The following is a 27,650-nucleotide window of genomic DNA, read 5'->3' on the forward strand; positions in this document are numbered from 1 at the left end:
ATGAGGAGTTTAGGAGCTTCTCCAGGTTTCTGTAAGTACCAGCAGAGTAAAGGTAAGGTAAAGTAAGACCCAATACTCTCCAAATAGACATCACTGCTGGTTTCACAGTTTATTCTGACATCTTGTCCTGGTTGAGTCAATATGAATGTGACGTGAAGATGTTTGATGGTTTTCATGTTTGTTTGTCTGTTTTAAGGCTCCTACAGAGTCTTAAACAAATCTCAGTATTAACAGTTCTGTTGCCTATTAGTGAAAATACACAACTTTTCTCACATCTATAAATTTAAACTATAATAATCACACAATAAGTGTTGATTGGGTGTTACAAAACCAGTGTCAGAATTCAAACCATCTATACTCTCCTTTATGGGAGAGCAAATGTTTTCACTTGAAACATTTTGGTAATGATTGTGAGGAAGTTATTTATAGAAGAAAATCTGAAGTCCCAACCTAGAGGAACACTAATTACCATAATGGTGACTTATAAAAGCAATATTTATTGTCAATAAATAAGATTAAACAGAGCTAAATCTTCAAGCTCTAACATTTATGCATTTGCCAGAACAAAATAAATGAACAGTTCATTCCAGGAAATCATTTTAATAGGTCTTCTTACGATTCAAACAATGAACTCTCACAAGAATTGTTAGTGCAATGCATTATCAGACAGTAATTTATGCTTAGAATACAGGATATCATTGTAAAAAGTTATTGTAAAACTTATAGTAATTTGATACAGTGTACACTGGTTTAAAATTCAAACAGAAAATAATTTCATTCTTATTGTGTGCACACAAAAAACTGATTGAAATATCTGACTTTCTCCATATTTTATTTATTAATACTGAAATGACAATCAAAATATAATTTTTCTACAATTATGAAAAGCAAATACGACAATGAGATGAAAATGTCATTAATATGAAATCACTTCTCTGTGATGCATGTGTGTGTGTGTGTGTGTGTGTGTGTGTGTGTGTGTGTGTGTGTGTGTGTGTGTGTGTGTGTGTGTGAGCGTGTATTTATCACTTTGTGGGGACCAAATGTCCCCATAAGGATAGTAAAACCCGAAATTTTTGACCTTGTGGGGACATTTTGTCGGTCCCCATGAGGAAAACAGCTTATAAATCATACTAAATTATGTTTTTTGAAAATGTAAAAATGCAGAAAGTTTTCTGTGAGGGTTAGGTTTAGGGGTAGGGTTAGGTTTAGGGGATAGAATATAAAGTTTGTACAGTATAAAAACCATTATGTCTATGGAAAGTCCCCATAAAACATGGAAACACAACATGTGTGTGTGTGTGAGTGTGTGTGTGTGTGTGTGTGTGTGTGTGTGTGTGTGTGTGTGTGTGTGTGTGTGTGTGTGTAAAGATGTGTTTGTGATGTGTTTATAGTGCAGTTATTGAAGTGTTCAGAGGTTTTTGTACAGTCGCTCTATTAGTTTGTATCACTGTGGTGGACGTTCGGCAGCGGCACCAGACTGGATGTTGGCAGTAAGTCAATAATCATATAATCATTTTAATATAATAACTAAATGTTTTTTAACAAATAATTTTAAAGTACTTCAATGTATTTTCTAACTTTATAAATGTATAATTTAAATGATTTAGTGTTCAATATTGTCTTGTAGATTTATTGTGTTTGAATGCTCATAATGAATGAAATCAATTCACGATTTTTATTCTAGAATTTCTTTTTAGATTAAAACTATTTGCACCATTTTCAACATAATGAATCTTAAATCTATGTTTATTAAGTTTGGATTCATAATTGTTCTCTGTGTTAATAAGTTCAGCTCTGATGGATTCTTTAGATTGATGTGAATTTCTAAATGTGTCCAGGAAGAAATGAACGCTGCACGAATACAAAATGACATTGACATTTTTATATTTAATAAAACTTCAATGCATAAAAATATAAATCTGCACAATTTGTTCATGTTTATGAGTTATTTTAAATGTTGGGCAGTATTTGGTGCTAAATCCGTTACATGTTTTATTTTACTCTTTTATTTATTTTATTTGGATTTCCCCAGAAATGACAATGGGAAACATTTAGTGGAGGTGTGAAACATGATGTCAGAAAGTGAAATATTTATAATGGAGTTTTCAAAAGCTGCAAATAATTCGATTCCTGCAGTTGTTTTTACAGTACATTTGCATCAGGTGCTTATTGTGTAAAGAGAAATACATAAAAAACATTCTTCATCTTTTGAGTTGACCGCTGATCTCTGTTTGTCAGGCAACATCTCTCCTAAAGTGAGCGTCCTGCCCCCCTCCAGTGAAGAGATTTCCACAAAGAACACAGCAACACTGATGTGTGTGGCCAACAAGGGCTTCCCCTCAGACTGGAGCCTGAGCTGGAAGGTGGACGGGATCAGCAGGTCTCAGGAGAGCAGTGCTGGGGTCCTGGAGAAGAACGGTCTGTACAGCTGGAGCAGCAGCCTGACTCTCTCTAAGCAGGAGTGGATCAAGGGGGTCTCAGTGAGCTGTGAGGCCAGCAGGAGAGACCAGCAGCCGCCAGTCACTGGAGAAGTGAGGAGAGATCAGTGTTCAGAGTAGATCCACTCACTTCTGTTCTGCCCTTCTTACTGATGTCTCACATGGAGACTAACAGCACATGAGGGACTCCATTCATTCTCTCTCTCATCTGTCAAACAACATCAGACACCAGTGCATGTGTGCTTTTTTATTCACTGCTCATTGTCTTTTATTCTAATTCAATATCAAATAAAATAACTTTGTACATGTCTATCTTTGATTACTTTTGTCTTTTTTCATTTGTAAAAGTCAAATAAACTTCTCTCAGTGGACCATGAAAACATCTGAATATGGTTGATCATAAAACAGAATGAAGTCAAATAAGGAACCTTTTACATATATTGCCAATTTTTATATTTTATTAACAAATTAAATAATGTTTTTTGAGGTACAAACATGCATGATAGACACATATCCTTCATCTCTCAGTGTGTTTTGTTTGACAGTTCTTCTATGTATCATTGCAGTTTTAGAGATTTGGGGATTTTGTAAGTAAGTGGGGCAAAAACATTTTCACATATGCCCAATTAGTATTGTTTTTTGTTTGTTTCTTTGTTTTGCTTCAATACAAAACAATCTAATTTAAAAACTGTATTTTGTGTTTACTCAATACTCAGATTGCCTTTGTTTTATGTCAATTTTGGTTTTTGAGTATCTGAAATAATTTAGAAAGAGATATACAGAAAAATAGAAGAAATGCGGATGGGGGCAAATAGTTTTTCACAGCAACGTATGTGTTGACAGTAATTACATGAAACTCTTCTGAGGACGGTGAACATCTGCTGATGGAGCTGCTCTATTCTGAGAGGAAAGAATCACTCATCCTGATGATGCAAATATGAGTTGAACTGTTTGACACTTTATTCTGTGAAATGAGACAGTTCAGTTTGACTAATGGAGAGATGAGGTTTGTTCATATTCATCAGTTTTCAGCAGTCATACTGACATTATGAATGATTGAATGAACTGTTCAGTCTGTGATAAGACACAGTGAATGATTCATTCTGATGTGTGTTCTTCAGTATCTGTTAATCACAGCTCTTCACTGATGAACACTGACTGATGTTTCTCAGCATAATCAACAACTTTCATCAGATGTTTTTATGAGTGCAAAAGTCTCTAAATGATAAACTCGCTGTCTAAAGCTGTCTGTGAAAACTCAAGAGTAAAGATGTTTTGTTAGTTTCTGCACACTCCTTCACATTCTATAATTAGTATCTGTATAATTACATTTTTTAATTTACAATTATTATTTTAAGTGAATTAATTAATGAATAAGTGTAAGAATGAATGAATGAATTAATTAATTAATGAAAAACAAAAAAAATATTTTAAGTGTCTGGATTCATTGCTATACTGAGTTTTACGAGCAGCTGCAGAATCTGTCAGTTGTATCAGTGCAGTCACTGTGCAGTCTGACTGACGGAGGTTTTTGTACGACTCTTTATCACTGTGTGAACACATATTTACTGTTGATGTAGTGTTCACTCTGACAGTAATAATCTCCTGAATCTTCAGTCTGGACTCCACTGATGCTCAGAGTGAAATCAGTTCTTGATCCGCTGCCACTGAATCTAGATGGGATATTTGGCTGTCTTCGGCTTGCGGATTCAATAAGTAGTTTAGGAGCTTCTCCAGATTTCTGCTGGTACCAGGCCATACAAGTATATGAACCAGGACAGTCATTGCTCACTTCTGTGTTAGTTTTGCAACTTATAGTGACCGATTCACCAATCTGAACCATCTTTACAGAGGGAGTCTGAGTCACAGTCACCTGTCCACTAAAACCTGTTTAAAATATAGCAAGAGTTAGAAAAAGTATAACATTCACATTTTTACCACTTATAAAGTTGAAATAGTTTAAAACTGAATATTCATTCAAACTAAAGTATACCTTGAAGACACATAAACAAAGTCCAGATGAAGATGATGCTGAAGGTCATTGTTGTTGTTTGTGTTGTGTGATGATGAAGATTGTGTTCTGTTCTGCTGTCAGTCATGAAGTGTTAAACTCACAGCACTATAAACACTCTCAGATCACTGAAAATAAAGCTCTTGTAGTTTGAACATCTGGAGACACACGTTTTTTTTGTTGGTTTTGTTTTTCTTAATCGTGGTCGCAGGTGTGTGAAAAACATATAGCAGGGCGTGTCTTTCCAACTAGATGCACGCTGACCAATCAACTCGCCCGAGGAGACACACACAAACAAGACCACAAAGCAAGGATAAGTATAGTTTTAAAGATTCATAAAAAATTTTCTAATAACGGTGTACACACCACAACTGATTGCTGCCCTTTGCAGTTGTTTGCCAGTCCTGCTATCAGAGTTTAACACCTCAAACATGTTCCCTCTGTCATACTGGAGCAGCGACAACACCAGCACCTGCCGTTATAAAGGCTTCAAGCTCTCGGCTGACAGACTTCTGTTGCACATCAGAAGACTTACAAGTTATCTTAATTCTTACAAGTTATGTTCATTCTGGAATGAAGGACGTGTAGTCACTCAAGCAGGGGGATCTGACTTAGGCTTGGCTATCATCACTCAGAATATGATTTAATGGCTCAATTTTTTATTCTGTCTAGAACTCTGTGGACACTGACTTTGGTTCTATCAACACCTAAATAAGCTAATAGACCCTTTTCACACTTCTGCGTTCGTGAAGTGGAAGTCATCATAGTTGGGGAAATGCAACTATGGCCGCTGCCGATGTGTATGCATTTTCACAGTCCTTAAAAGTTTTGCCTGTATTTACGTTTGGAGACGTAGACTGCATCGTCCATCAACACTTAAATCTAAACTCAACAAAGGTTACAAGTTGTTTTTTGAGATTTATCAGCACAAATACGAAGGTAAATTGCTACAAATAAATTATTATTATGATGTCGTGCGTTAAATCAGCAGGCACATATTTCTGTATCAAAAGAATGATCTACAAATCTGTCGCCATAAATTGCAAATAGGCAAAAAAGAGGGCAAGAAATATATTCAACAACTAATCTCTCTCCAAACATATTTTACATGATGTTGCTCTTGAGTTTCAGAGTTTATCACAGAACATTTTTTCCACCATTAATTTCTACTGTTTGTGTTCTTCTAATTGACCTTATACTGTAAATAACTATTGTGAATATTGATTATATCCCATTCAATATTGATGATGTGTGTATGTGTGTATGTGTGTGTGTGTGTGTGTGTGTGTGAGAGTTTGTGTGTGCACTTTATTTTTTAATGTTGATTATATTAACTGAATTAATGGATTTATTGTATTTCTTTTCACTGTAATATAATGTTCTGCCGGATCTTAATAAACCGAGTAACATTTTTAAAAGTGAAAATAAAAGCATTGAATATCTCAATTTAATAAAGCATATTTAAAATCTGTATGTAGTGGTATAAACACTACAGGAATGTATAAATGTGTGAGCTTAGAATCACTTATAGGTGAATGTATATAGTTACACTGATTGTGTTTGTTTGCATACTGTATTTCTCTGAATGCATTATGTGATATGGAATAACATTAATGATCAGATTATTATGATTTATAATTTATTACTTATGTTTACTTCTGAAAATAATGTTTAAATTGAGTTACTTAAGGTAAAAAGTTAACAAACATATAATGAAAATTAAATACATAAAGTTGCAGTTTTTTTTGTTTCTGAAAGTGTTGTGTTTGTGTCCTGCAACTGGTCACATATGGGGCTTTTCCACTGCACGGTCCAGCTCGACTCGACTCGAATCTGCTCGCTTTTTGGGGGTTTTACACTGGGGTTAGTACCTGGTACTTTTTTTAGTACCACCTCGGTTGAGGTTCCAAGTGAGCTGATACTAAATGTGATGTCATGACGCTGCAGATCACTGATTGGTCAGAGAGAATCGTCAATATCAGCATCACTGGATTTGCGACATGGGACATCAACCCGCTAGTTTTAAAGTTAGCAACAGTGATAGCAGTATCATTTGTTCACGCAAATTTTGCAAAAAGAAATGGCTGAGCTCAAATAAACGTCTTTGTCAATAAATGTTGTTGACCAATGTTCCTCTAGTTAGTAGCCGAGGAGAGGATCCAACGAGAGCTGGATGGGATGATGCAACTATGACGATCAGCCTATAATCCCACCCACGTTGAGGCTGCACTAAATTGCAGTGCAAAAGAAAGCTCAGAAAAGTAATGCGAGCAGAGTTGAGTCATGTCGAACCTTAATGTGCAGTTGAAAAGTGCCAATAATGAAGCCGTCAGTGTCTCTGCTGTTGTCCTCTTCTCTGCAGATCTCTGGACACTCAATGGCTCTGCTCTGTCTGCTCAGCTCTTACTCTCTATTAGGGGCGTTAGTGAGCTGGACAGTGGATGGGTCAGACGTCACTGAGGGGGTTCTGACCAGTACAGAGAGTTAGCAGGATGGCCGATACAGTCGTAGTAGTATCTTGACAGACACTACTGATAGGAGAGTTGTTCGTCTGCAGAGTAACACGTGATGATGCTCTTCATGAGGTCTCGTTCCACAAGAGTCGTTGTGAAGAGCTCTGAGTGCAGATGTTTCTCTCTCCTGAAGATGAGTCGTATCTGAGTGTGTCAGACAGCATTCACATGAGTCGAGTGATTTACAACTGAATACTGAAAGAGAGCTCTAGTGTCACTCACTGTGAGATCAATCAATGTTCTGTGTTTACTGCAACATTCAATAAAGCTTCTCAACAAGTTACATTTGTGTCTAACACTCAATGTTTCATACAACTAACAGATGAAGGTGCATGTAGTTTTAGTTCAGAGATGGTTTGAATAGTTCTGAAAGGTGCATTTATCAGTAAACGTCAACTAAAGCTGTTGTGGTTTGAACATCTGGAGACAGAGCTGCTCTATTCTGAGAGGAACAGAATCACTTCATCCTGTCAATGCAAATATGATTTTCACTCCACACTCAGTGACACTGTTTGATTGGTTCAATGATCTGGACTGGAACACACAAGTTTCACTTCTACTGAATGCTGTGATCACTCAGTTGTGAAGTTATTTTAGAGAATTTTGTGAATTTCTGGGTGAGGTTTTTTTTAAGAGCACTGTTGAGGGCTCATCCAGTGATTGAACCATCAACCTTTTGGCCAACAGACCTGAGTTGTAACCATGAAACTGTCAGGGAACTTTCCAAGAAAGTGAAATAACACAATGAAGTCTTTGAATTATTTTCACCAACATAAGAAAGTTTATTCTGCAGAAGAAAATGTCTCCCATTCAAGAGAAGTCTTCAAACAAACATCTTATCACACATGTGTTTATACCACTTCAAACAAGATCTTCACACATCCAACTAAGTCTCTGATTGGTTACTTTTTACTGCATAAACACATATTGTGTCACTATGGCAGGTTGAACTTGACCCTGTGACCTACTGATATAGTATTACCTTTTCTAACCTAAGTGTTTATGTCAAGAACTGAAAGAAAAACTCTCTTGCTCCAGTTTTTGAGTGTTAATCAATGTTAAGATGACTAAGCCTAGAAAAAAATGAAAGAACACTGATAGAAGAAACGTCTTCTATCAGTGCATGTGTAAACACGTACATGTGTAAACCTTGTTCCCTGAAAAAGGCGGAACGAGATGTTGCGCTGCTAAGCGCTACGTGGAACAGCTTTAGCTGTGAGCCGAACTGAATAATGTGTGGAACACGTCAATGAACATTGACCGGAATTTATAGCCTCGGCTGATGTAATCATTAGATGCACCTGAGGCCAGGCTATAAATGGATACGTCACCAGGTGTCGTCAGATACTTCTCTTTGAAGAGCAGTCCTGGGACGTCCCAGTGCGGCAAAGCAGCGCAACATCTCGTTCCGCCTTTTTCAGGGAACAAGGGTTACACATGTAACCCGAGACGGTCTCTTTACAAAAGGCTTCACTACGATGTTGCGCTGCTAAGCGCTACGGGGAACGCAATACCCACGCCGCTGCACTTGGGGCTTTCCGGACCCCTACGGTTGTGCAGTGTACTCACAAAAACGCGAGAGGTCTCAGACATGAGCTTCAGATGTAGACTCAAGGGCATAAGAGCCCAGAGTAGCATAAACATCTAAACCATTCAATTTTGATGAATGTGTGCGGAGAGGACCAGCCTGCCGCATCACAAACTTGTTCAGGCATGAGCTGAGATGTCGACTCAAGGGCATAAGAGCCCGGAGTAGCAAAGCAACTAACCCATAAAGTTCGATGAATGTGTGCGAAGAGAACCCTGTCGCAACACAAACTTGTCATAAAAACTGATGAATGTGAGCGGAGAGGACCAGCCTGCCGCATCACAAACTTGTTCAGGCATGAGCTGAGATGTCGACTCAAGGGCATAAGAGCCCGGAGTAGCAAAGCATCTAACCCATAAAGTTCGATGAATGTGTGCGAAGAGAACCCTATCGCACCACAAACTTGTCATAAAAACTGATGAATGTGAGCGGAGAGGACCAGCCTGCCGCATCACAAACTTGTTCAGGTATGAGCTGAGATGTCGACTCAAGGGCATAAGAGCCCGGAGTGCAGAACATCCAAACTAAAAAGGTCCAATGAATGTGTGCGGAGAGGACAACCTGCCGCATCACAAACTTGTTTAGGCATGGGCTGAGATGTCGACTCAAGGACATAAGAGTCCGGAGTAGCAAAGCATCTAGCCCATAAAGTTCGATGAATGTGTGCGAAGAGAACCCTATCGCAACACAAACTTGTCATAAAAACTGATGAATGTGAGCGGAGAGGACCAGCCTGCCGCATCACAAACTTGTCCAGACATGAGCTTGAGATGTCGACTCAAGGGCATAAGAGCCCGGAGTGGCAAAACATCCAAACTATAAAAATCCAATGAATGTGTGCAGAGAGGACAACCTGCCGCATCACAAACTTGCTGCAGAGGGAGACCTCTAGCCAAGGTTTTAGAGGAGGAGAGCCCTCTGGTAGAGTGCGCCCTGAAACCTACTGGCGAAGCTTGACCGCGCCTCGTAGGCCCGGGCAATAATGAGGATGCCTCTTTGAGGGCACCCCGCCCACCAAGCCGTGGCAAACCGCAGTGGCCACATAGAACCTGGCAGTGGTGAGGCAAGTGCCCGCTGACAGTTCTTTCTACAGAAAATCCTGAACTGAATCAAACTGGCAGTTAGCTGGTTCTGTAATAAGAACTTTAGTAGAAGGAAACGCATGCAGGCGCATTTGCGTTACTACGTTCAGCCCCTCCCAAGGGGGGGGGGACTGGGCGACTCGGGGAGAAGTAGAGGAGACATTGCGCTATCAACAGAGGCGAAGAGGTCCTCTTCTGCCCTGTAAAATCTACCCAGATCAGTTCCAAGTGGAGGGAGCCCTAGCACTTGAAATGGTCTCGATAATCTCAAGAGAAAACCCTGTGAACCTCATTTGGTACCCTTAGGGGCCAGACATGAAAGGTTTCACAATTCGGGCCAAGGACGAGAAGGTCCTCCCTGTCCGGAATCGCCCAAGGCGAGCCGTCGAGGAGAAGAATTAGCTCCGAGAAACATATCCTGTCCGACCAGCGGCGCCATTAATAGGAGGCAAGACCCTTGCTGGTGAACATCGCCAAGACTCCGGGAGCAGAGAAACCGGGAAAGAAATACATACAGACGCATTCCGGGTCATGTATGTGTCTTAACGTCCAGACCCAAGGGGGCTGGGTGATTTCAGGGAGAAGTAGAGGAGACATTGCGCTATCCATAGAGGCGAAGAGGTCCTCTTCTGCCCTAAGATCTCACCCAAACTTGTTCCAAGTGGAAAAAGCCTGGCATTTAAAAAAGGTCTCAATAACCTCAGGAGAAAGCCCTGTGTCCCTCAGTTGGTACCCTTAGGGGCCAAACATGAAAGATTCCACAATTCGGGGCAGGGATGAAATATTGCCCTGTGCCTGAGATAGAAGATCCTTCCTGTTCGGAATCGCCCAAGGCGAGTCGTCGAGGGAAGAGATTAGCTCCGAGAACCAAGCCCTGTTCGGCCAGCGTGGTGCTATCAGTAAGATGCAAAAACCCTTGCTGGCGAACTCTGGGCAACTACTACCTTAGGGTGGAGTTCTTAACACAACAAAAACGGTCTCATGAGCAGAAGGTCCAGAGGGATCACCGTGGACGCGTTCGCCCTGAGACCTGGAAATCGTTGATACTGATAACAGTGCAACCTAGCCTGACTTTGCTCAGGGTGATCTGAATGGACTCAATCCTAGCGGGAGACAGTTGTGCCCGCATTGTGATTGAACTCCATACGATGCCCCGATAGACAGTGTTCTGAGTGGGAGAGAGGACGCTTTTCTTGGCGTTGAGCCTCAACCCCAGAGAAACAGATGAGCTAAGACGATGTCCCTGTGCTGAACTGCCAGTTCCTGGAACTGCGCTAGGATCAGCCAGTCGTCTACGTAATTCAGAATGCGGATGCCCCGGAGTCGCAAGGAGCCAGCGCTACATCATGCATTGTGAATGTGCGGGTAAAAAGGGCTAGGCTGAGTGAAAGAACCTGACCCTAGAAGACTTCGCCCCCGGAAGTGAACCTCAGGAACTTTCCATGTTGTGGCAGAAGTTCTAAATGAAGTATAGAAGTGCGTCATAAGATCGATGGTGACCAGCCAAACGAGTTGTAGGGCTTGAGACACGACCGTCTTGACAGGCATATCTTGGACTTGAACACCCACGGGTAGTTCAAGCTTTAAGATCTAAGCCAGACGCCACCCCTCACCCTCCATGGGAAACGGGAAGTATTTAGTGTAATAACCTAACTCTCTCTCTGGAAGGGGAACACATACCATGGCCCCTTTAACCAGGAGATTGAGTTTTTTTTTTTACAAAAAAAAGAAATCCGGTTACTGGTAGTGAGAACACGCCGTTGAAACACGGAAAAGCGGCGAGAGAATTAAATCCTGACGCCCTTATAAGACCCACAGAAAAGAATATATCCGGCAGAAGTTTCCACGCTGCCAGGATCTCTGAGATGGGTATTATATTTTAACACTTCCTGTTGAGGGGTTGTCGGGTGTTTCGCGTCCTGAATAAAATGCAGGAACAGCGAAAACACCCAATTTTGACGGAAGCCTCTGCAACCCGAAACACCAAGAGGTGGCGGGAATGGAGGGGCTTCGAGGGGGTACCGGGAGGGGTGAAGTGAAGCACGCGCCCCGTCCCGAGGGGAGCTACCCCCTAATCTAGGCGCAAGACCGTCAGGGTTTTCTCTTACTAGAATTTATAGTCCTGAGGGCTGGCGAGGGCGGCGAGACTGTCCCCAATCCCTGGGAGGAGGAGCACGACTCGCCACGCTTTGCTTTTGAGCCTCCCTTCAGTCAGGACCGAGGTGGGTCTGAGGCTTGCTCGTCAAGCGCAGAACCCACACTCAGGTCGTCCAGGAGGTCATCCTGGTACGCCTGAAAAACAACATAGTGTGCGGAGCAGCACCAGCCTGACCTGCTGCTTGATAAGCCCTTCCCACTAAAGTGGAGGTTGGCTTTGAGGGGAGAGAGGGCTTCTTAAGTGACGATGCCGAGCCCGGCGAGAGATAGCCCGCAAGCGTCTCTTCGACCGGCGGCATCACTGAATACCCCCGTGCCTCAGCACCCACGATAGTCGAATATAATGACGTCGAGGGTATGTGAACACGGGAAGAAAATATATATATATTTTTTATATATATATATATTTATTTTTTTTGTTGTTTTTTTTAGGGGTTCTCCATGAGCGAAAAAGCTCTTCATGGAGGTTATCAAAGAAAGGGAAGGGACCCATGAGGCGTTCCCTTTCTTAGACTGGAAGATAAAATCTATCCCCTAATTGGTGCGTTTGGGGGTCTCTTTTTCGCGTGGCCAGTCCAATCTGGCAACCGCACGAGTAACAACATCGAGCAATTCCTCCGTAGATTTTTTATCGCGGACAGAAAGCTCGGAGGCGGGAAGAGAATTGCGATCCACCTCATGATCCGAAGAATCGTCGGAACGCGCTTCGAGATCATGTGAAGGACCAGCTGGGTTTGGGGAGAGAGTGAGAGAAAGGGATCAACCCGTCTCTTGCTCCTCAGCCAAATCCATGCACGAGCCCCACGAACGATCTTTTCGTGAGTGCTGACTCCCGGAAGCAAGCGAGGCGAGCACGACGCACTCTGCCTGTTAAAGCAAATCGCAGTGCTCGCACCCGCCCTGCTGCAACGCGAGAGCAGCGTGCTCTACCCCCAAACAAACAGCAAAAACTGATGTGTGCCGTCTTCAGCTATAGAGCGAGAAGAGGGGAACACGCACCGCTTGCTTTCAGTCATTCTCTCTCTTTTTTTTTTTTTTTTTCTTTTTCTTTAGAAATATATATATATAATATTTTCTAAACAGAAGAGAAAAATAGAACAACGTTCACTGCACACTGCCTAACAGAATCTATCTCCTAACAGAGGAAAGAAAGTTTTGACAGGGTGTGTGAAACACACAGAAACAGAATCAGCTCTGAAAAAGAGTTTCTGACGACACCTGGTGACGTATCCATTTATAGCCTGGCCTCAGGTGCATCTAATGATTACATCAGCCGAGGCTATAAATTCCGGTCAATGTTCATTGACGTGTTCCACACATTATTCAGCTCGGCTCACAGCTAAAGCTGTTCCCCGTAGCGCTTAGCAGCGCAACATCGTAGTGAAGCTTTTTGTAAAGGGAACCAAGAAACCAGGGCAAAGGTTACACATGACAGTTATACAAAGAAATGAATAAAAAATGAATGTTTGCATTACATTCTCTCCTGTGTTTATTTATCATCACATTGAATATATGAAACATTCATTTAAATATCACTTTCTAAAATCCATTTATATTCTTCCACTCCTTCTCAACTTTACTTCTTCAGCATTATAGATTATATTTCTGAGAGCAACCTTCTTTTTCTTTCATTTTAAATCTACAAAACCCTGGAATTCCTTCCTCACAACATTGCATGATTAACTTGACATGATTAATAGAATAAAATACCAAAATGAATGCAATAGTTCCCAGTATGCTTAAGATGTATTTCAATCCTCCACCTGCTGAACTGAAAATCCAACTAAACTGAGTATCCCAAAATCCATCCAGCAATCCATTATCCTGCTGTATTTGACTTATTCAGTATGAATTATTCTGGACAAATCCTCAACATCTGTGCTAGTGTCTGAAACATTTCTTCCCTCTCACATGGCCCACACTGTCCAACAAGCAAAATATCCAACAATGATCATTTCTATATAGTCATCTCTTTCATTGTATTTATCTCCTGCTGGATTTTGTCAGTGGTTCTAACAGTTTGGATAATCCTCAAACAAATGTTGCAGTGTTTCAACATCAATTTGAAAATCATAAATCATAAACTCTGGAAAGATTATATCTGTCAATTTAATAACTGTACACAAATAAATGTCTGGGTTTGGGTTGAGACATCATATTTCTCATCTGTACTGGTTTAACTAGTCTTACTGGTGGCTTTAAATGTCCGATCTGTTTCTAGATGTTTGAACGCTTCATTCCCACATACAAATGTTGAATTTTGGTGCTACCCATTTTAGATTACCCCTTAGATGAATTAGCTTTCAACCACCCTCAGAATCTGTTTACTCATGTTATGTTCTATGTCTAGGCAATATCAGAGTACATTTAACAGCAATGTAGATGAATGGATGTTAAAGATCCACCAGTAGCAGCACATTTTCCACAGTATTATTTACATGTGTATCACCATTTAAACTGCATTTAATGAGAAGAATGCACGATTTAGGGAAATGTACACATCACACCACATTTTAACAATAAGACAAACCGGCTTATGAATTTTACATTTATTATCAGTATTCCCTACAGATTTAAAGTCTGTCCAGATCATGCTGTCATAAGACAATAAACACTAGCAACATGTCAACAAGCTCAGTAAAATGAACAGTGTTCTTACTTTAGCTGATAGGTCTCTTTATTGCTTCCCTTCAAGAAATGTCTTCCACAACATCATTAAAGATAATTTCTCTCACCAGTTCTCTTTTTATAGTAACTACTGAAAGAAAGTTGCTTTTTCCAGTTCATTTAGTTTTTTTTGTAAAAAATTATAATTGCTAAACAAATCATATGATAGTATTCGACATTGCTCAGTTACTGTAAAACAATAACTATTTGTAAAAAAATAAAAAATAATAATAAATTAAATATAATTCTGTTTAATGTAAAGTTTCTGCAGCTCTCCAGGTCTCCCTGCTGGACGGAGGTCCTGAGAAAATGTCCGGTAGAACCGTGTGTTAATCCGCCCCTGTCTGTCAATCAACAGTTGTGTTAGAACAAGAGTTTAAACTTTGTCGGTTATGAGCTTCTTTAAAACTGTCCAATCGGAAAATTAATAAAGCGGATACATACACAGTCAGAAGAGCTTCACGGGTCTCCGTCAGTGTGTCTGTCTGATATCAACACAGATGAGAAGCACCTTTAATACAGTTAATACACTAAAATACCAGATAATTCTGCTTGACATGTTACGTTTGTGCTTAGATTACATTTTTATTTTTGCGCTTCTTTGTCTTTTCTAAATTTGTTGTGCTTTATTATCATGTAACACACTGACAGTTGACTGATGTGTGTCATCTTGAAACAGAGACCCTCCCCTCCAAATCTAAACACAAGTGTTCACAGGAGACGTAGTTAAGTGTAAACAGTGATGTGTCTCACCTGAACACATGTGATCGAATCACCCAAGATGCATCATAATGCCATGTGGAAACGGGGTCTTGTTTTTGGAATTTTGTCCCCACCAGTCCTGTTCTTAACCCTCCTATCATACTTTCTCTAATACAACATCATGTTTTTAGATAAATCACAATCTCATCATACCAACAGTTGAATTATACAAAGCTGGTGCAACAGGACATAGTTATTATGACTGAATCAATCATTACTGTAAATGGTCTTGTCCTCTTTCCACACACACACACACACACACACACACACACACACACACACACACACACACACACACACACACACACACACACACACACACACACACACACACACACACACACACACACACACACACACACACACACGTTCATCTTTGCATTCTCATTTGAAGTTGAGGAGAAGTTGTGTTTATGTGAATATAATTGCTGCATTATGGAACAGTCACATGTGGAATGAGAAAATGTTCATTACATCTTTATGATGCTGGTGAGAGCTGATAAATCTTTATACTGTATGTCTCTCTTTATATATGAAAGAGGGGAAATCATTCACAAGATCAAAAACTTAGAATCTGCCATTCTGACAATGACTGTTTCAACAATAAAATCAAGGAAGAAAAACTTTGACCATAAAGAAACAACCATAAAGTTCATGTCAAGAGAGCAGAAGTGACTAAATACAGAAACTAGTCTCTGTTGTTCAGTCTGACGGAAAAACACCAGAATCACATTAAAACAATTACTAATGATATTAATATACTGAAGGAAGATTTATGTTCTTCATAATATCAAAATATTTCATTTGTGTTTGTCCACTGATCAGTGTTGTGTGTGATTGTGTTTGTGCACTGATCAGTGTTGTGTGTGATTGTGTTTGTGCACTGATCAGTGTTGTGTGTGATTGTGTTTGTGCACTGATCAGTGTTGTGTGTGATTGTGTTTGTGCACTGATCAGTGTTGTGTGTGATTGTGTTTGTGCACTGATCAGTGTTGTGTGTGATTGTGTTTGTGCACTGATCAGTGTTGTGTGTGATTGAGTTTGTGCACTGATCAGTGTTGTGTGTGATTGTGTTTGTGCACTGATCAGTGTTGTGTGTGATTGTGTTTGTCCACTGATCAGTGTTGTGTGTGATTGTGTTTGTGCACTGATCAGTGTTGTGTGTGATTGTGTTTGTCCACTGATCAGTGTTGTGTGATTGTGTTTGTGCACTGATCAGTGTTGTGTGTGATTGTGTTTGTGCACTGATCAGTGTTGTGTGTGATTGTGTTTGTGCACTGATCAGTGTTGTGTGTGATTGTGTTTGTGCACTGATCAGTGTTGTGTGTGACTGTGTTTGTGCACTGATCAGTGTTGTGTGTGATTGTGTTTGTGCACTGATCAGTGTTGTGTGTGATTGTGTTTGTGCACTGATCAGTGTTGTGTGTGATTGTGTTTGTGCACTGATCAGTGTTGTGTGTGATTGTGTTTGTGCACTGATCAGTGTTGTGTGTGATTGTGTTTGTGCACTGATCAGTGTTGTGTGTGATTGTGTTTGTGCACTGATCAGTGTTGTGTGTGATTGTGTTTGTGCACTGATCAGTGTTGTGTGTGATTGTGTTGTACGAGCAGCTGCAGAATCTGTCAGTTGTATCAGTGCAGTCACTGTGCAGTCTGACTGACGGAGGTTTTTGTACGACTCTTTATCACTGTGTGAACACATCACCACTGTGATAACTCTGACAGTAATAATCTCCTGAATCTTCAGTCTGGACTCCACTGATGCTCAGAGTGAAATCAGTTCTTGATCCGCTGCCACTGAATCTAGATGGGATATTTGACTGTCTTCGGCTTGCATATTTAATAAGTAGTTTAGGAGATTCTCCAGATTTCTGCTGGTACCAGGCCATACAAGTATATGAACCAGAACAGCCATTGCTCACTACTGTGTTAGTTTTGCAACTTATAGTGACCGATTCACCAATCTGAACCATCTTTACAGAGGGAGTCTGAGTCACAGTCACCTGTCCACTAAAACCTGTTTAAAATATAGCAAGAGTTACAAAAAGTATAACATTCACATTTATACCAGTTATAAAGTTTAAATACTTTAAAACTGTATATTCATTCAAACTAAAGTATACCTTGAAGAAACATAAACAAAGTCCAGATGAAGATGATGCTGAAGGTCATTGTTGTTGTTTGTGTTGTGTGATGATGAAGATTGTGTTCTGTTCTGCTGTCAGTCATGAAGTGTTAAACTCACAGCACTATAAACACTCTCAGATCACTGAAGCATGTGCTGACAATGCAAAGAAGTGGGCAGGATCTTCAACAGTCTGTACTGCTACTAAACTAATATACACACTAATATACTGTAAACATCCTGTTGAACTCACTGAATGATGAACATTCCCAGAGCATCAAAGAATGTCCTGCAGAAAGTCAATATGAATGTGACGTGAAGATGTTTGATGGTTTTCATGTTTGTTTGTTTTAAGTGTCAGTTTCAGTGTGGTTCAGATCTTGACTTTAACTTGATTAAAAAGTTTCATTTAAAAGTTTCTTCTCAACAGATCACATTATTCTCAAAGATCCTCTCATGAATTCAAAATAAATAATATTGTCTAGTGCTTTTCTGTTGATGTGTGGTGGACATGAGATGTCAAACAGTAATAACAGTGTTCTGCAGTGTTACATGTTACACTTCATGTAAAACTGATTTTAAAGAATATTTCTCTTAGTCTTGTTGTGATTGTGGCCTTTAGGCACATTGCACAAAATTATGTTCAAACCAATCCGTCACACTTTGAGCTCCAAACATGAATGACACCTCAAATCCTGCAGCTTGTTGAGCAGAGTTGTGCTATTACTTTTCTGGTGGATGATAAAACTGGAGAAAAAACCCCCATAGACTTACATTGATGGAGGCAGGTGAGCCATATCTAGAGACCAGAATATTTTAGAGACTTGAGGGTGTGCTCTTTTGACTCGGGCCAGTAAGCAACCACCTAGCAACACCCTAGCAGCCACCCAGTAGACTCACCACACTAAAATCAACTCAGAGCAACTGTTTAGTAACATCCTGGCATCCATCACAACACTGTTGCATCATGATGGGTACTTTTGTATGGCAAACATCACTTTTATTATCTTTAGAAAATACAGGCCATTTCTCTTGTGTAGTCGAAATATATTCACATTTTAAACCTAAAAACTGTTATTGGAATAAATGGTGTTCAAGGTGCATGTCTGCTGTACAAATACCCTAAATAAAATTCATACAGAACAGATTATTTTTCTCATTGTTTGCACACAAAAACAGTATTTCTGCTGATTTACAGTTCAAATGACTGAAATATCTGACTTTTCAAATTCAACATATGTTTCCATATTTTATTTATTAATACTGAAATGACAATCAAAATATTATTTTTCTACAATTATGAAAAGTAAATACGACAATGAGATGAAAATGTCATTAATATGAAATCACTTATCTGTGATGCATGTGTGTGTGTGTGTGTGTGTGTGTATGTGTGTGTGTGTGTGTGTGTGTAAAGATGTGTTTGTGATGTGTTTATAGTGCAGTTACTAAAGTGTGCAGAGGTTTTTGTACAGTCGCTCTATTCGTTTGTATCACTGTGGTTGTTAGGAGTGTAGGTGAATGCAGACGAGGGACGAGGATCTACTTGCAGCGGTCTTTATTAATAAAACCAGAAATGAAGACTAGACAGACAGACACAAAACCGGAACAAAGGAAATCCCCGCAATGGGGAAACAAAACAAAAACACGGAAAGCATACATAGGGTTAACAGGCGGGACAAACACTGACGGAAGGCACGGAAAACAGGCATCCACATACATCAAAGACCGACAGGGGAATGGAGAAACATACGGTGTTAAGTACAGTGACACAGGAAGATAACAAACGACATTCAGGTGCGGACAATATCGCTGTGGCAGTGGTGATGAGGGCCGGGAACCATGGGAAATTTAGTTTTATACACAGACAGTGAAACACGGGGCGGACAACAAGGAAAACGTAACATAATCCCCCCTCAAAAGGACCGGATTCCAGACGGTCCTAGAAAACAAAAAAAAAGTCAAAAAAAAAAACAAATGTTCAAGGAAAGAGGGGCTAGAAGAGGGGGAGAACAGACAGACCAAAGGAGGCACAAGGGACAATCAGGCAGTCCACGGAGGCACAAGGGCAAGAAGGCAGTCCAAGGGGAGCACACAGGGCAGACAGGAAGTCCGGGGGGCACAGAGGGCAAGAGGGCAGTCCAAGGGGCAGGCACAGGTCCAGGATGCCTGGGAGGCGGCCACAGGACAGGGACAGGTTCAGGAGGCCTGGGAGGCGGCCACAAGACAGGGACAGGTCTAGGAGGCCTGGGAGGCGGCCACAGGACAGGGACAGGTCTACGAGGCCTGGGAGGCGGCCACAGGACAGGGACAGGTCCAGGAGGCGGAGCTGAGGGAGGCTCTGGAGACGAAGCTGAGGGAGGCTCTGGAGGCTCAGGAGGCGGAGCTGAGGGAGGTTCTGGAAGCTCAGGAGGCGGAGCTGCGGGAGGTTCTGGAGGCTCAGGAGGCGGAGCTGAGGGAGGCTCTGGAGGCTCAGGAGGCAGAGCCGAGGAAGGCCTACGAGGCGGAGCTGAGGAAGGCGGAGCCGAGGATGGCTCGGGAGGCCCAGGAGGCGGAGCCGAGGGAGACTCAGTAGGCGGAGCCAAGGGAGGCGGAGCCGAGGGAGACTCAGTAGGCGGAGCCAAGGGAGGCGGAACCATGGAAAGCTCTGGGGGCTCAGGAGGCGGAGCCAAGGAAGGCTCAGGAGGTGGAGCCGAGGGAGGTGGCGCCGTAGGCGGCTCTAGAGGCGGAGGCCTGGAAGGCTCTGGAGGTGGAGCCGAGGGAGGCTCTGGAGGCTGGGCCGAAAAAGGCTCTGGAGGCGGAGCCGAGGAAGGCTCATGAGGCAGAGCTGAGGAAGGTGGTGCCATAGGAGGCTTTACGGGCGGAGACCTGCAAGGCTCTGGAGGCGGAGCCGAGGGAGGGGGCGCTGGAGGCGGCTCTAGAGGCGGAGACCTGGTAGGCTCTGGAGTCTCTGGGGGCAGAGCTTTAGGAGGCTCGGGAGGCTCTGGGGTCAGAGCCGTGGAAGGCTCGGGTGGCTCTGGAGGTGGAGCCATAGGAGGCTCGGGAGGCGGAGACGTAGTAGGCTCGGGAGTCTCTGGGGGCGGAGCCGTAGGAGGCTCAGTAGGCGGAGCCCTGGGTGGCTCGAGAGACTCGAGAGGCAGAGCCCTGGAAGGCTCGAGAGGCGGAGCCCTGGGTGGCTCGAGACACTTGAGAGGCGGAGCCCTGAGTGGCTCGAGAGGCCCGAGAGGCGGACCTCTGAAAGGCTCGAGAAACTTGAGATGCTGAGCCCTGGGAGGGTTGGGAGGCGGAGTCCTGGAATGCTCGGGAGGCTCGAGAGGCGGAGCCCTGGAAGGCTCGGGAGGCTCGAGAGGTGGAGCCCTGGAAGGCTTGAGAGGCGGAGCCCTGGGAGGCTTGAGAGGCGGAGCCCTGGGAGGCTCGAGGGGCTCGAGAGGTGGAGCCCTGGAAGGCTCGAAAGGAGTAGCCCTGGGGGGCTCGGGAGGCTCGAGAGGCGGAGCCCTGGAAGGCTCGAGAGGCTCGAGAGGCGGAGCCCTGGAAGGCTCGAGAAACTTGAGATGCGGAGCCCTGGGAGGCTCGGGAGGTGGAGTCCTGGAAGGCTTGGGAGGCTCGAGAGGCGAAGCCCTGGAAGGCTCGGGAGGCGGAGCTGAGGGAGGTGGTGCTGGAGGCGGCTCTAGAGGCGGAGGCCTGGAAGGCTCTGGAGGTGGAGCCGAGGAGGTGACGCCGTAGTAGGTTTCAGAGGCGAAGACCTGGTAGGCTCTGGAGTCTCTGGGGCAGAGCTTTAGGAGACTCGGGAGGCTCAGGGGTCAGAGCCGTAGGAGGCTCGGGTGGCTCTGGAGGCAGAGCCATAGGAGGCTCGGGAGGTGGAGCCATAGGAGGCTCGGGAGGCGGAGCCGTAGGAGGCTCGGGAGTCTCTGGGGGCGGAGCAGTAGGAGGCTCGGGGGCGGAGCCCTGGAAGGCTCAGGAGGCGGAGCCCTGGGTGGCTCGAGAGACTCGAGAGGCGTAGCCCTGTAAGGTTTGAGAGGCGGAGCCCTGGGTGGCTCGAGACACTTTAGAGGCGGAGCCCTGAGTGGCTCGAGAGGCCCGAGAGGCGGAGCTCTGAAAGGCTCGAGAAACTTGAGATGCGGAGCCCTGGGAGGCTCGAGAGTCGGAGCCCTGGGAGGCTCGAGGGGCTCGAGAAGCGGAGCCCTGGAAGGCTCGAGAGGAGGAGCCCTGGGTGGCTCGGGAGGCTCGAGAGGCGGAGCCCTTGAAGGCTCGAGAGGCAGAGCCCTGGAAGGCTCAAGAGGCGGAGCCCTGGAAGGCTCTGGAGGCGGAGCCGAGGGAGGTGGTGCTGGAGGCGGCTCTAGAGGCGGAGGCCTGGAAGGCTCTGGAGGTGGAGCCGAGGAGGTGGCGCCATAGGAGGTTTCAGAGGCGAAGACCTGGTAGGCTCTGGAGTCTCTGGGGGCAGAGCTTTAGGAGGCTCGGGAGGCTCTGGGGTCAGAGCCGTAGGAGGCTCGGGAAGCGGAGCCGTGGAAGGCTCGGGTGGCTCTGGAGGCGGAGACGTAGGAGGCTCGGGAGGTGGAGCCAAAGGAGGCTCGGGAGGCGGAGCCGTAGGAGGCTCGGGAGTCTCTGGGGCGGAGCCATAGGAGGCTCGGGGGGCGGAGCCCTGGAAGGCTCAGGAGGCGGAGCCCTGGGTGGCTCGAGAGACTCGAGAGGCGGAGCCCTGGGTGGCTCGAGAGGCGGAGCCCTGGAAGGCTCGAGAGGCGGAGCCCTGGAAGGCTCAATAGGCTTGAGAGGCGGAGCCCTCGAAGGCTGGAGAAACTTGAGATGCGGAGCCCTGTGAGGCTCGAAAGGAGGAGCCCTGGGGGGCTCGTGAGGCTCGAGAGGCGGAGCCCTGGAAGGCTCGAGAGGCGGAGCCCTGGGAGGCTTGAGAGGCAGAGCCCTGGGAGGCTCGAGGGGCTTGAGAGGCGGAGCCCTGGAAGGCTCGAAAGGAGGAGCCCTGGGAGGCTCGTGAGGCTCGAGAGGCGGAGCCCTGGAAGGCTCGAGAGGCTTGAGAGGCGGAGCCCTGGAAGGCTCGAGAGGCTTGAGAGGCGGAGCCCTGGAAGGCTCGAGAGGCGGAGCCCTGGAAGGCTCGAGAAACTTGAGATGCGGAGCCCTGGGAGGCTCGGGAGGTGGAGTCCTGGAATGCATTGGGAGGATCGAGAGGCGGAGCCCTGGAAGGCTCGGGAGGCGGAGCCGAGGGAGGTGGTGCTGGAGGCGGCTCTAGAGGCGGAGGCCTGGAAGGCTCTGGAGGTGGAGCCGAGGAGGTGGCGCCGTAGTAGGTTTCAGAGGCGAAGACCTGGTAGGCTCTGGAGTCTCTGGGGGCAGAGCTTTAGGAGGCTCGGGAGGCTCAGGGGTCAGAGCCGTAGGAGGCTCGGGTGGCTCTGGAGGCGGAGCCATAGGAGGCTCGGGAGGTGGAGCCATAGGAGGCTCGGGAGGCAGAGCCGTAGGAGGCTCGGGAGTCTCTGGGGGCGGAGCAGTAGGAGGCTCGGGGGCGGAGCCCTGGAAGGCTCAGGAGGTGGAGCCCTGGGTGGCTCGAGAGACTCGAGAGGCGTAGCCCTGGAAGGTTTGAGAGGCGGAGCCCTGGGTGGTTCGAGACACTTGAGAGGCGGAGCCCTGAGTGGCTCGAGAGGCCCGAGAGGCGGAGCTCTGAAAGGCTCGAGAAACTTGAGATGCGGAGCCCTGGGAGGCTCGAGAGTCGGAGCCCTGGGAGGCTCGAGGGGCTCGAGAAGTGGAGCCCTGGAAGGCTCGAGAGGAGGAGCCCTGGGTGGCTCGGGAGGCTCGAGAGGCGGAGCCCTTGAAGGCTCGAGAGGCGGAGCCCTGGAAGGCTCAAGAGGCGGAGCCCTGGGAGGCTTGAGAGGCGGAGCCCTGGGAGGCTCGAGGGGCTCGAGAGGCGGAGCCCTGGAAGGCTCGAAAGGAGGAGCCCTGGGGGGCTCGTGAGGCTCGAGAGGCGGAGCCCTGGAAGGCTCGAGAGGCTTGAGAGGCGAAGCCCTGGAAGGCTCGAGAGGCTTGAGAGGCGGAGCCCTGGAGGGCTCGAGAGGCGTATCCCTGGGAGGCTCGAGAGGAGGAGCCCTGGAAGACTTGAGAGGCGGAGCCCTGGGAAGCTCGGGAGGAGGAGCCCTGGAAGACTCGAGAGACTTGAGAGGCGGAGCCCTGGGAGGCTCGGGAGGAGGAGCCCTGGAAGACTCGAGAGGCAGAGCCCTGGGAGGCGGAGCCCTGGGAGGCTCGGGAGGCTCGAGAGACTTGAGAGGCGGAGCCCTGGAAGGCTCGGGAGAAGGAGCCCTGGGTGGCTCGGGAGGCTCGAGAGGCGGAGCCCTTGAAGGCTCGAGAGGCGGAGCCCTGGAAGGCTCAAGAGGCGGAGCCCTGGAAGGCTCTGGAGGCAGAGCCGAGGGAGGTGGTGCTGGAGGCGGCTCTAGAGGCGGAGGCCTGGAAGGCTCTGGAGGTGGAGCCGAGGAGGTGGTGCCGTAGGAGGTTTCAGAGGCGAAGACCTGGTAGGCTCTGGAGTCTCTGGGGGCAGAGCTTTAGGAGGCTCGGGAGGCTCTGGGGTCAGAGCCGTAGGAGGCTCGGGAGGCGGAGCCGTGGAAGGCTCGGGTGGCTCTGGAGGCGGAGACGTAGGAGGCTCGGGAGGTGGAGCCAAAGGAGGCTCGGGAGGCGGAGCCGTAGGAGGCTCGGGAGTCTCTGGGGGCGGAGCCATAGGAGGCTCGGGGGCGGAGCCCTGGAAGGATCAGGAGGCGGAGCCCTGGGTGGCTCGAGAGACTCGAGAGGCGGAGCCCTGGGTGGCTCGAGAGGCGGAGCCCTGGAAGGCTCAATAGGCTTGAGGAGCCCTCGAAGGCTGGAGAAACTTGAGATGCGGAGCCCTGTGAGGCTCGGGAGGCGGGGTCCAGGAAGGCTCGGCAGGCTTGAGAGGCGGAGCCCTGGAAGGCTCGGGAGGCTCGAGAGGCGGAGCCCTGGGAGGCTTGAGAGGCGGAGCCCTGGGAGGCTCGAGGGGCTCGAGAGGCGGAGCCCTGGAAGGCTCGAAAGGAGGAGCCCTGGGGGGCTCGTGAGGCTCGAGAGGCGGAGCCCTGGAAGGCTCGAGAGGCTTAAGAGGCGGAGCCCTGGAGGGCTCGAGAGGCGTATCCCTGGGAGGCTCGAGAGGAGGAGCCCTGGGAGGCTCGAGAGGAGGAGCCCTGGAAGACTTGAGAGGCGGAGCCCTGGGAAGCTCGGGAGGAGGAGCCCTGGAAGACTGGAGAGGCGGAGAGGGCTCCTCTTTCTGAGATCTCAGGCTCTCAGTCACTGAATGCTCAGGGCTCCTCCTGAGCCTCCCAGTCTTTGATGTATGTGGATGCCTGTTTTCTGTGCCTTCCGTCAGTGTTTATGGCATACATAGGGTTAACAGGTGGGATAAACACTGACGGAAGGCACGGAAAACAGGCATCCACATACATCAAAGACTGGGATGCTCAGGAGGAGGAGCCCTGGAAGACTCGAGAGACTTGAGAGGCGGAGCCCTGGGAGGCTCGGAAGGAGGAGCCCTGGAAGACTCGAGAGGCGGAGCCCTGGGAGGCGGAGCCCTGGAATGCTCAGGAGGCTCGAGAGACTTGAGAGGCGGAGCCCTGGAAGGCTCGGGAGGAGGAGTCCTGGAAAACTCGAGAGACTTGAGATGTGGAGCCCTGGGAGGCTAGGGAGGAGGAGCCCTGGAATACTCGAGAGACTTGAGAGGCGGAGCCCTGGGAGGCTCGGGAGGAGGAGCCCTGGAAGACTCGAGAGGCAGAGCCCTGGGACGCGGTGCCCTGGAAGGCTCGGGAGGCTCGAGAGACTTGAGAGGCGGAGCCCTGGAAGGGTCGGGAGGAGGAGTCCTGGAAAACTCGAGAGACTTGAGACGTGGAGCCCTGGGAGGCTCGGGAGGAGGAGCCCTGGAAGACTCGAGAGACTTGAGAGGCGGAGCCCTGGGAGGCTCGGGAGGCGGAGCCCTGGAAGACTCGAGAGGCGCTGGCTCTTGGACGGTCATGGCTACTGGCGCTGGCTCTTGGACGGTCATGGCTACTGGCGCTGGCTCAGGGACAGTCGAGGCTACAGGCGCTGGCTCAGGGACGGTCGAGGCTACAGGCGCTGGCTCTGGGACGGTCGAGGCTACAGGCTCGAAAGCCGGAATCAAGAGGGGTGGTTCCTCGGCCACGAGTTTCTTCAGAACGAGACTCACGTACTCCCTCCACGTGTGCTCTTCGGGTTCCGGCGCTTCCCTCCGCCGGCATGATGGGAACCCGACCCTGTAGATGGTTTTCAGGGAGGCGTTGTCGAACCCGGTGTGGATGGCGACAGTGGAGAAGAGACGTAAGTACTCGTGAAAGGTCAAATTTTCCTGGGCCAGTTCAGTGAAAACCGCTGCTAGATCCATTTTTGGTCGGTCTTTCTGTTAGGAGTGTAGGTGAAGGCAGAGGAGGGACGAGGATCTACTTGCAGCGGTCTTTATTAATAAAACCAGAAATGAAGACTAGACAGACAAAAAACCGGAACAAAGGAAATGCCCGCAATGGGGAAACAAAACAAAAATACGGAAGGCATAAACAAAAACACGGAAGGCATACATAGGGTTAACAGGCGGGATAAACACTGACGGAAGGCACGGAAAACAGGCATCCACATACATCAAAGACCGACAGGGGAATGGAGAAACAAACGGGGTTAAATACAGTGACACAGGAAGATAACAAACGACATTCAGGTGCGGACAATAACGCTGTGGCAGTGGTGATGAGGGCCGGGAACCATGGGAAATTTAGTTTTATACACAGACAGTGAAACACGGGGCGGACAACAAGGAAAACGTGACATGGAACGTGATAAGTGACATGTGAAACAGAAAACACGGGGCAGACAACACGGGAACGTAACAGTGGTGGACGTTCGGCAGCGGCACCAGACTGGATGTTGGCAGTAAGTAAATAATCATATAATCATTTTAATATAATAACTAAATCATTTTAAAGCACTTCAATGTATTTTCTAACTTTATAAATGTATAATTTAAATTATTTAGTGTTCAATATTGTCTTGTAGATTTATTGTGTTTGAATGCTCATAATGAATGAAATCAATTCACAATTTTTATTCTAGAATTCCTTTTTAGATTAAAACTATTTGCACCATTTTCAACATAATGAATCTTAAATCTATGTTTATTAAGTTTGGATTCATAATTGTTCTCTGTGTTAATAAGTTCAGCTCTGATGGATTCTTTAGATTGATGTGAATTTCTAAATGTGTCCAGGAAGAAATGAACGCTGCACGAATACAAAATTACACTGACATTTTTATATTTGATAAAACTTCAATGCATAAAAATATTAATCGTCACAATTTATTCATGTTTATGAGTTATTTAAAATGTTTGGCAGTATTTGGTGCTTAATCCGTTACATGTTTTATTTTACTCTTTTATTTATTTTATTTGTTGTTCCCCAGAAATGACAATGGGAAACATTTAGTGGAGGTGTGAAACATGATGTCAAAAGTGAAATATTTATAATGGAGTTTTCAAAAGTGGCAAATAATTCTATTCCTGCAGTTGTTTTTACAGTACATTTGCATCAGATGCTTATTGTGTAAAAAAAAATACATAAAAAAAACATTCTTCATCTTTTGAGTTGACCGCTGTTCTCTGTTTGTCAGGCAACACCTCTCCTAAAGTGAGCGTCCTGCCCCCCTCCAGTGAAGAGATTTCCACAAAGAACACAGCAACACTGATGTGTGTGGCCAACAAGGGCTTCCCCTCAGACTGGAGCCTGAGCTGGAAGGTGGACGGGAACAGCAGGTCTCAGGAGAGCAGTGCTGGGGTCCTGGAGAAGAACGGTCTGTACAGCTGGAGCAGCAGCCTGACTCTCTCTAAGCAGGAGTGGATCAAGGGGGTCTCAGTGAGCTGTGAGGCCAGCAGGAGAGACCAGCAGCCGCCAGTCACTGGAGAAGTGAGGAGAGATCAGTGTTCAGAGTAGATCCACTCACTTCTGTTCTGCCCTTCTTACTGATGTCTCACATGGAGACTAACAGCACATGAGGGACTCCATTCATTCTCTCTCTCATCTGTCAAACAACATCAGACACCAGTGCATGCATGCTTTTTTATTCACTGCTCATTGTCTTTTATTCTAATTCAATATCAAATAAAATAACTTTGTACATGTCTATCTTTGATTACTTTTGTCTTTTTTCATTTGTAAAAGTCAAATAAACTTCTCTCAGTGGATTATGAAAACATCTGAATATGTTTGATCATAAAACAGAATGAAGTCAAATAAGGAACCTTGTACATATATTGC

The 27,650-nt window shown here is 46.1% G+C and overlaps 5 gene segments (V, D, J or C); 3 read left to right on the forward strand and 2 right to left on the reverse strand.

Moving 5' to 3' along the window:
• LOC127638008 (immunoglobulin kappa constant-like) lies at positions 1 to 2,561 on the forward strand. The segment is given in 2 exon segments: positions 1 to 52; positions 2,242 to 2,561. Coding segments are annotated over 2 exon segments (372 nt in total).
• On the forward strand, positions 1,469 to 27,435 carry LOC127638325 (immunoglobulin kappa constant-like). The segment is given in 2 exon segments: positions 1,469 to 1,493; positions 27,007 to 27,435. A coding segment is annotated over 1 exon segment (246 nt).
• LOC127638317 (Ig kappa chain V region 3547-like) lies at positions 2,958 to 4,568 on the reverse strand. The segment is given in 2 exon segments: positions 2,958 to 4,328; positions 4,435 to 4,568. Coding segments are annotated over 2 exon segments (447 nt in total).
• Positions 16,907 to 17,421, reverse strand: LOC127638327 (immunoglobulin kappa variable 4-1-like). The segment is given in 2 exon segments: positions 16,907 to 17,238; positions 17,345 to 17,421. Coding segments are annotated over 2 exon segments (381 nt in total).
• Positions 26,239 to 27,650, forward strand: part of LOC127638324 (immunoglobulin kappa constant-like) — a 59,954-nt gene continuing 58,542 nt past the window's right edge. The window contains exon 1 of the C gene segment in view: positions 26,239 to 26,271.

Source organism: Xyrauchen texanus, chromosome 46 (assembly GCF_025860055.1).
Source record: "Xyrauchen texanus isolate HMW12.3.18 chromosome 46, RBS_HiC_50CHRs, whole genome shotgun sequence".
Lineage (NCBI taxonomy): Eukaryota > Metazoa > Chordata > Actinopteri > Cypriniformes > Catostomidae > Xyrauchen > Xyrauchen texanus.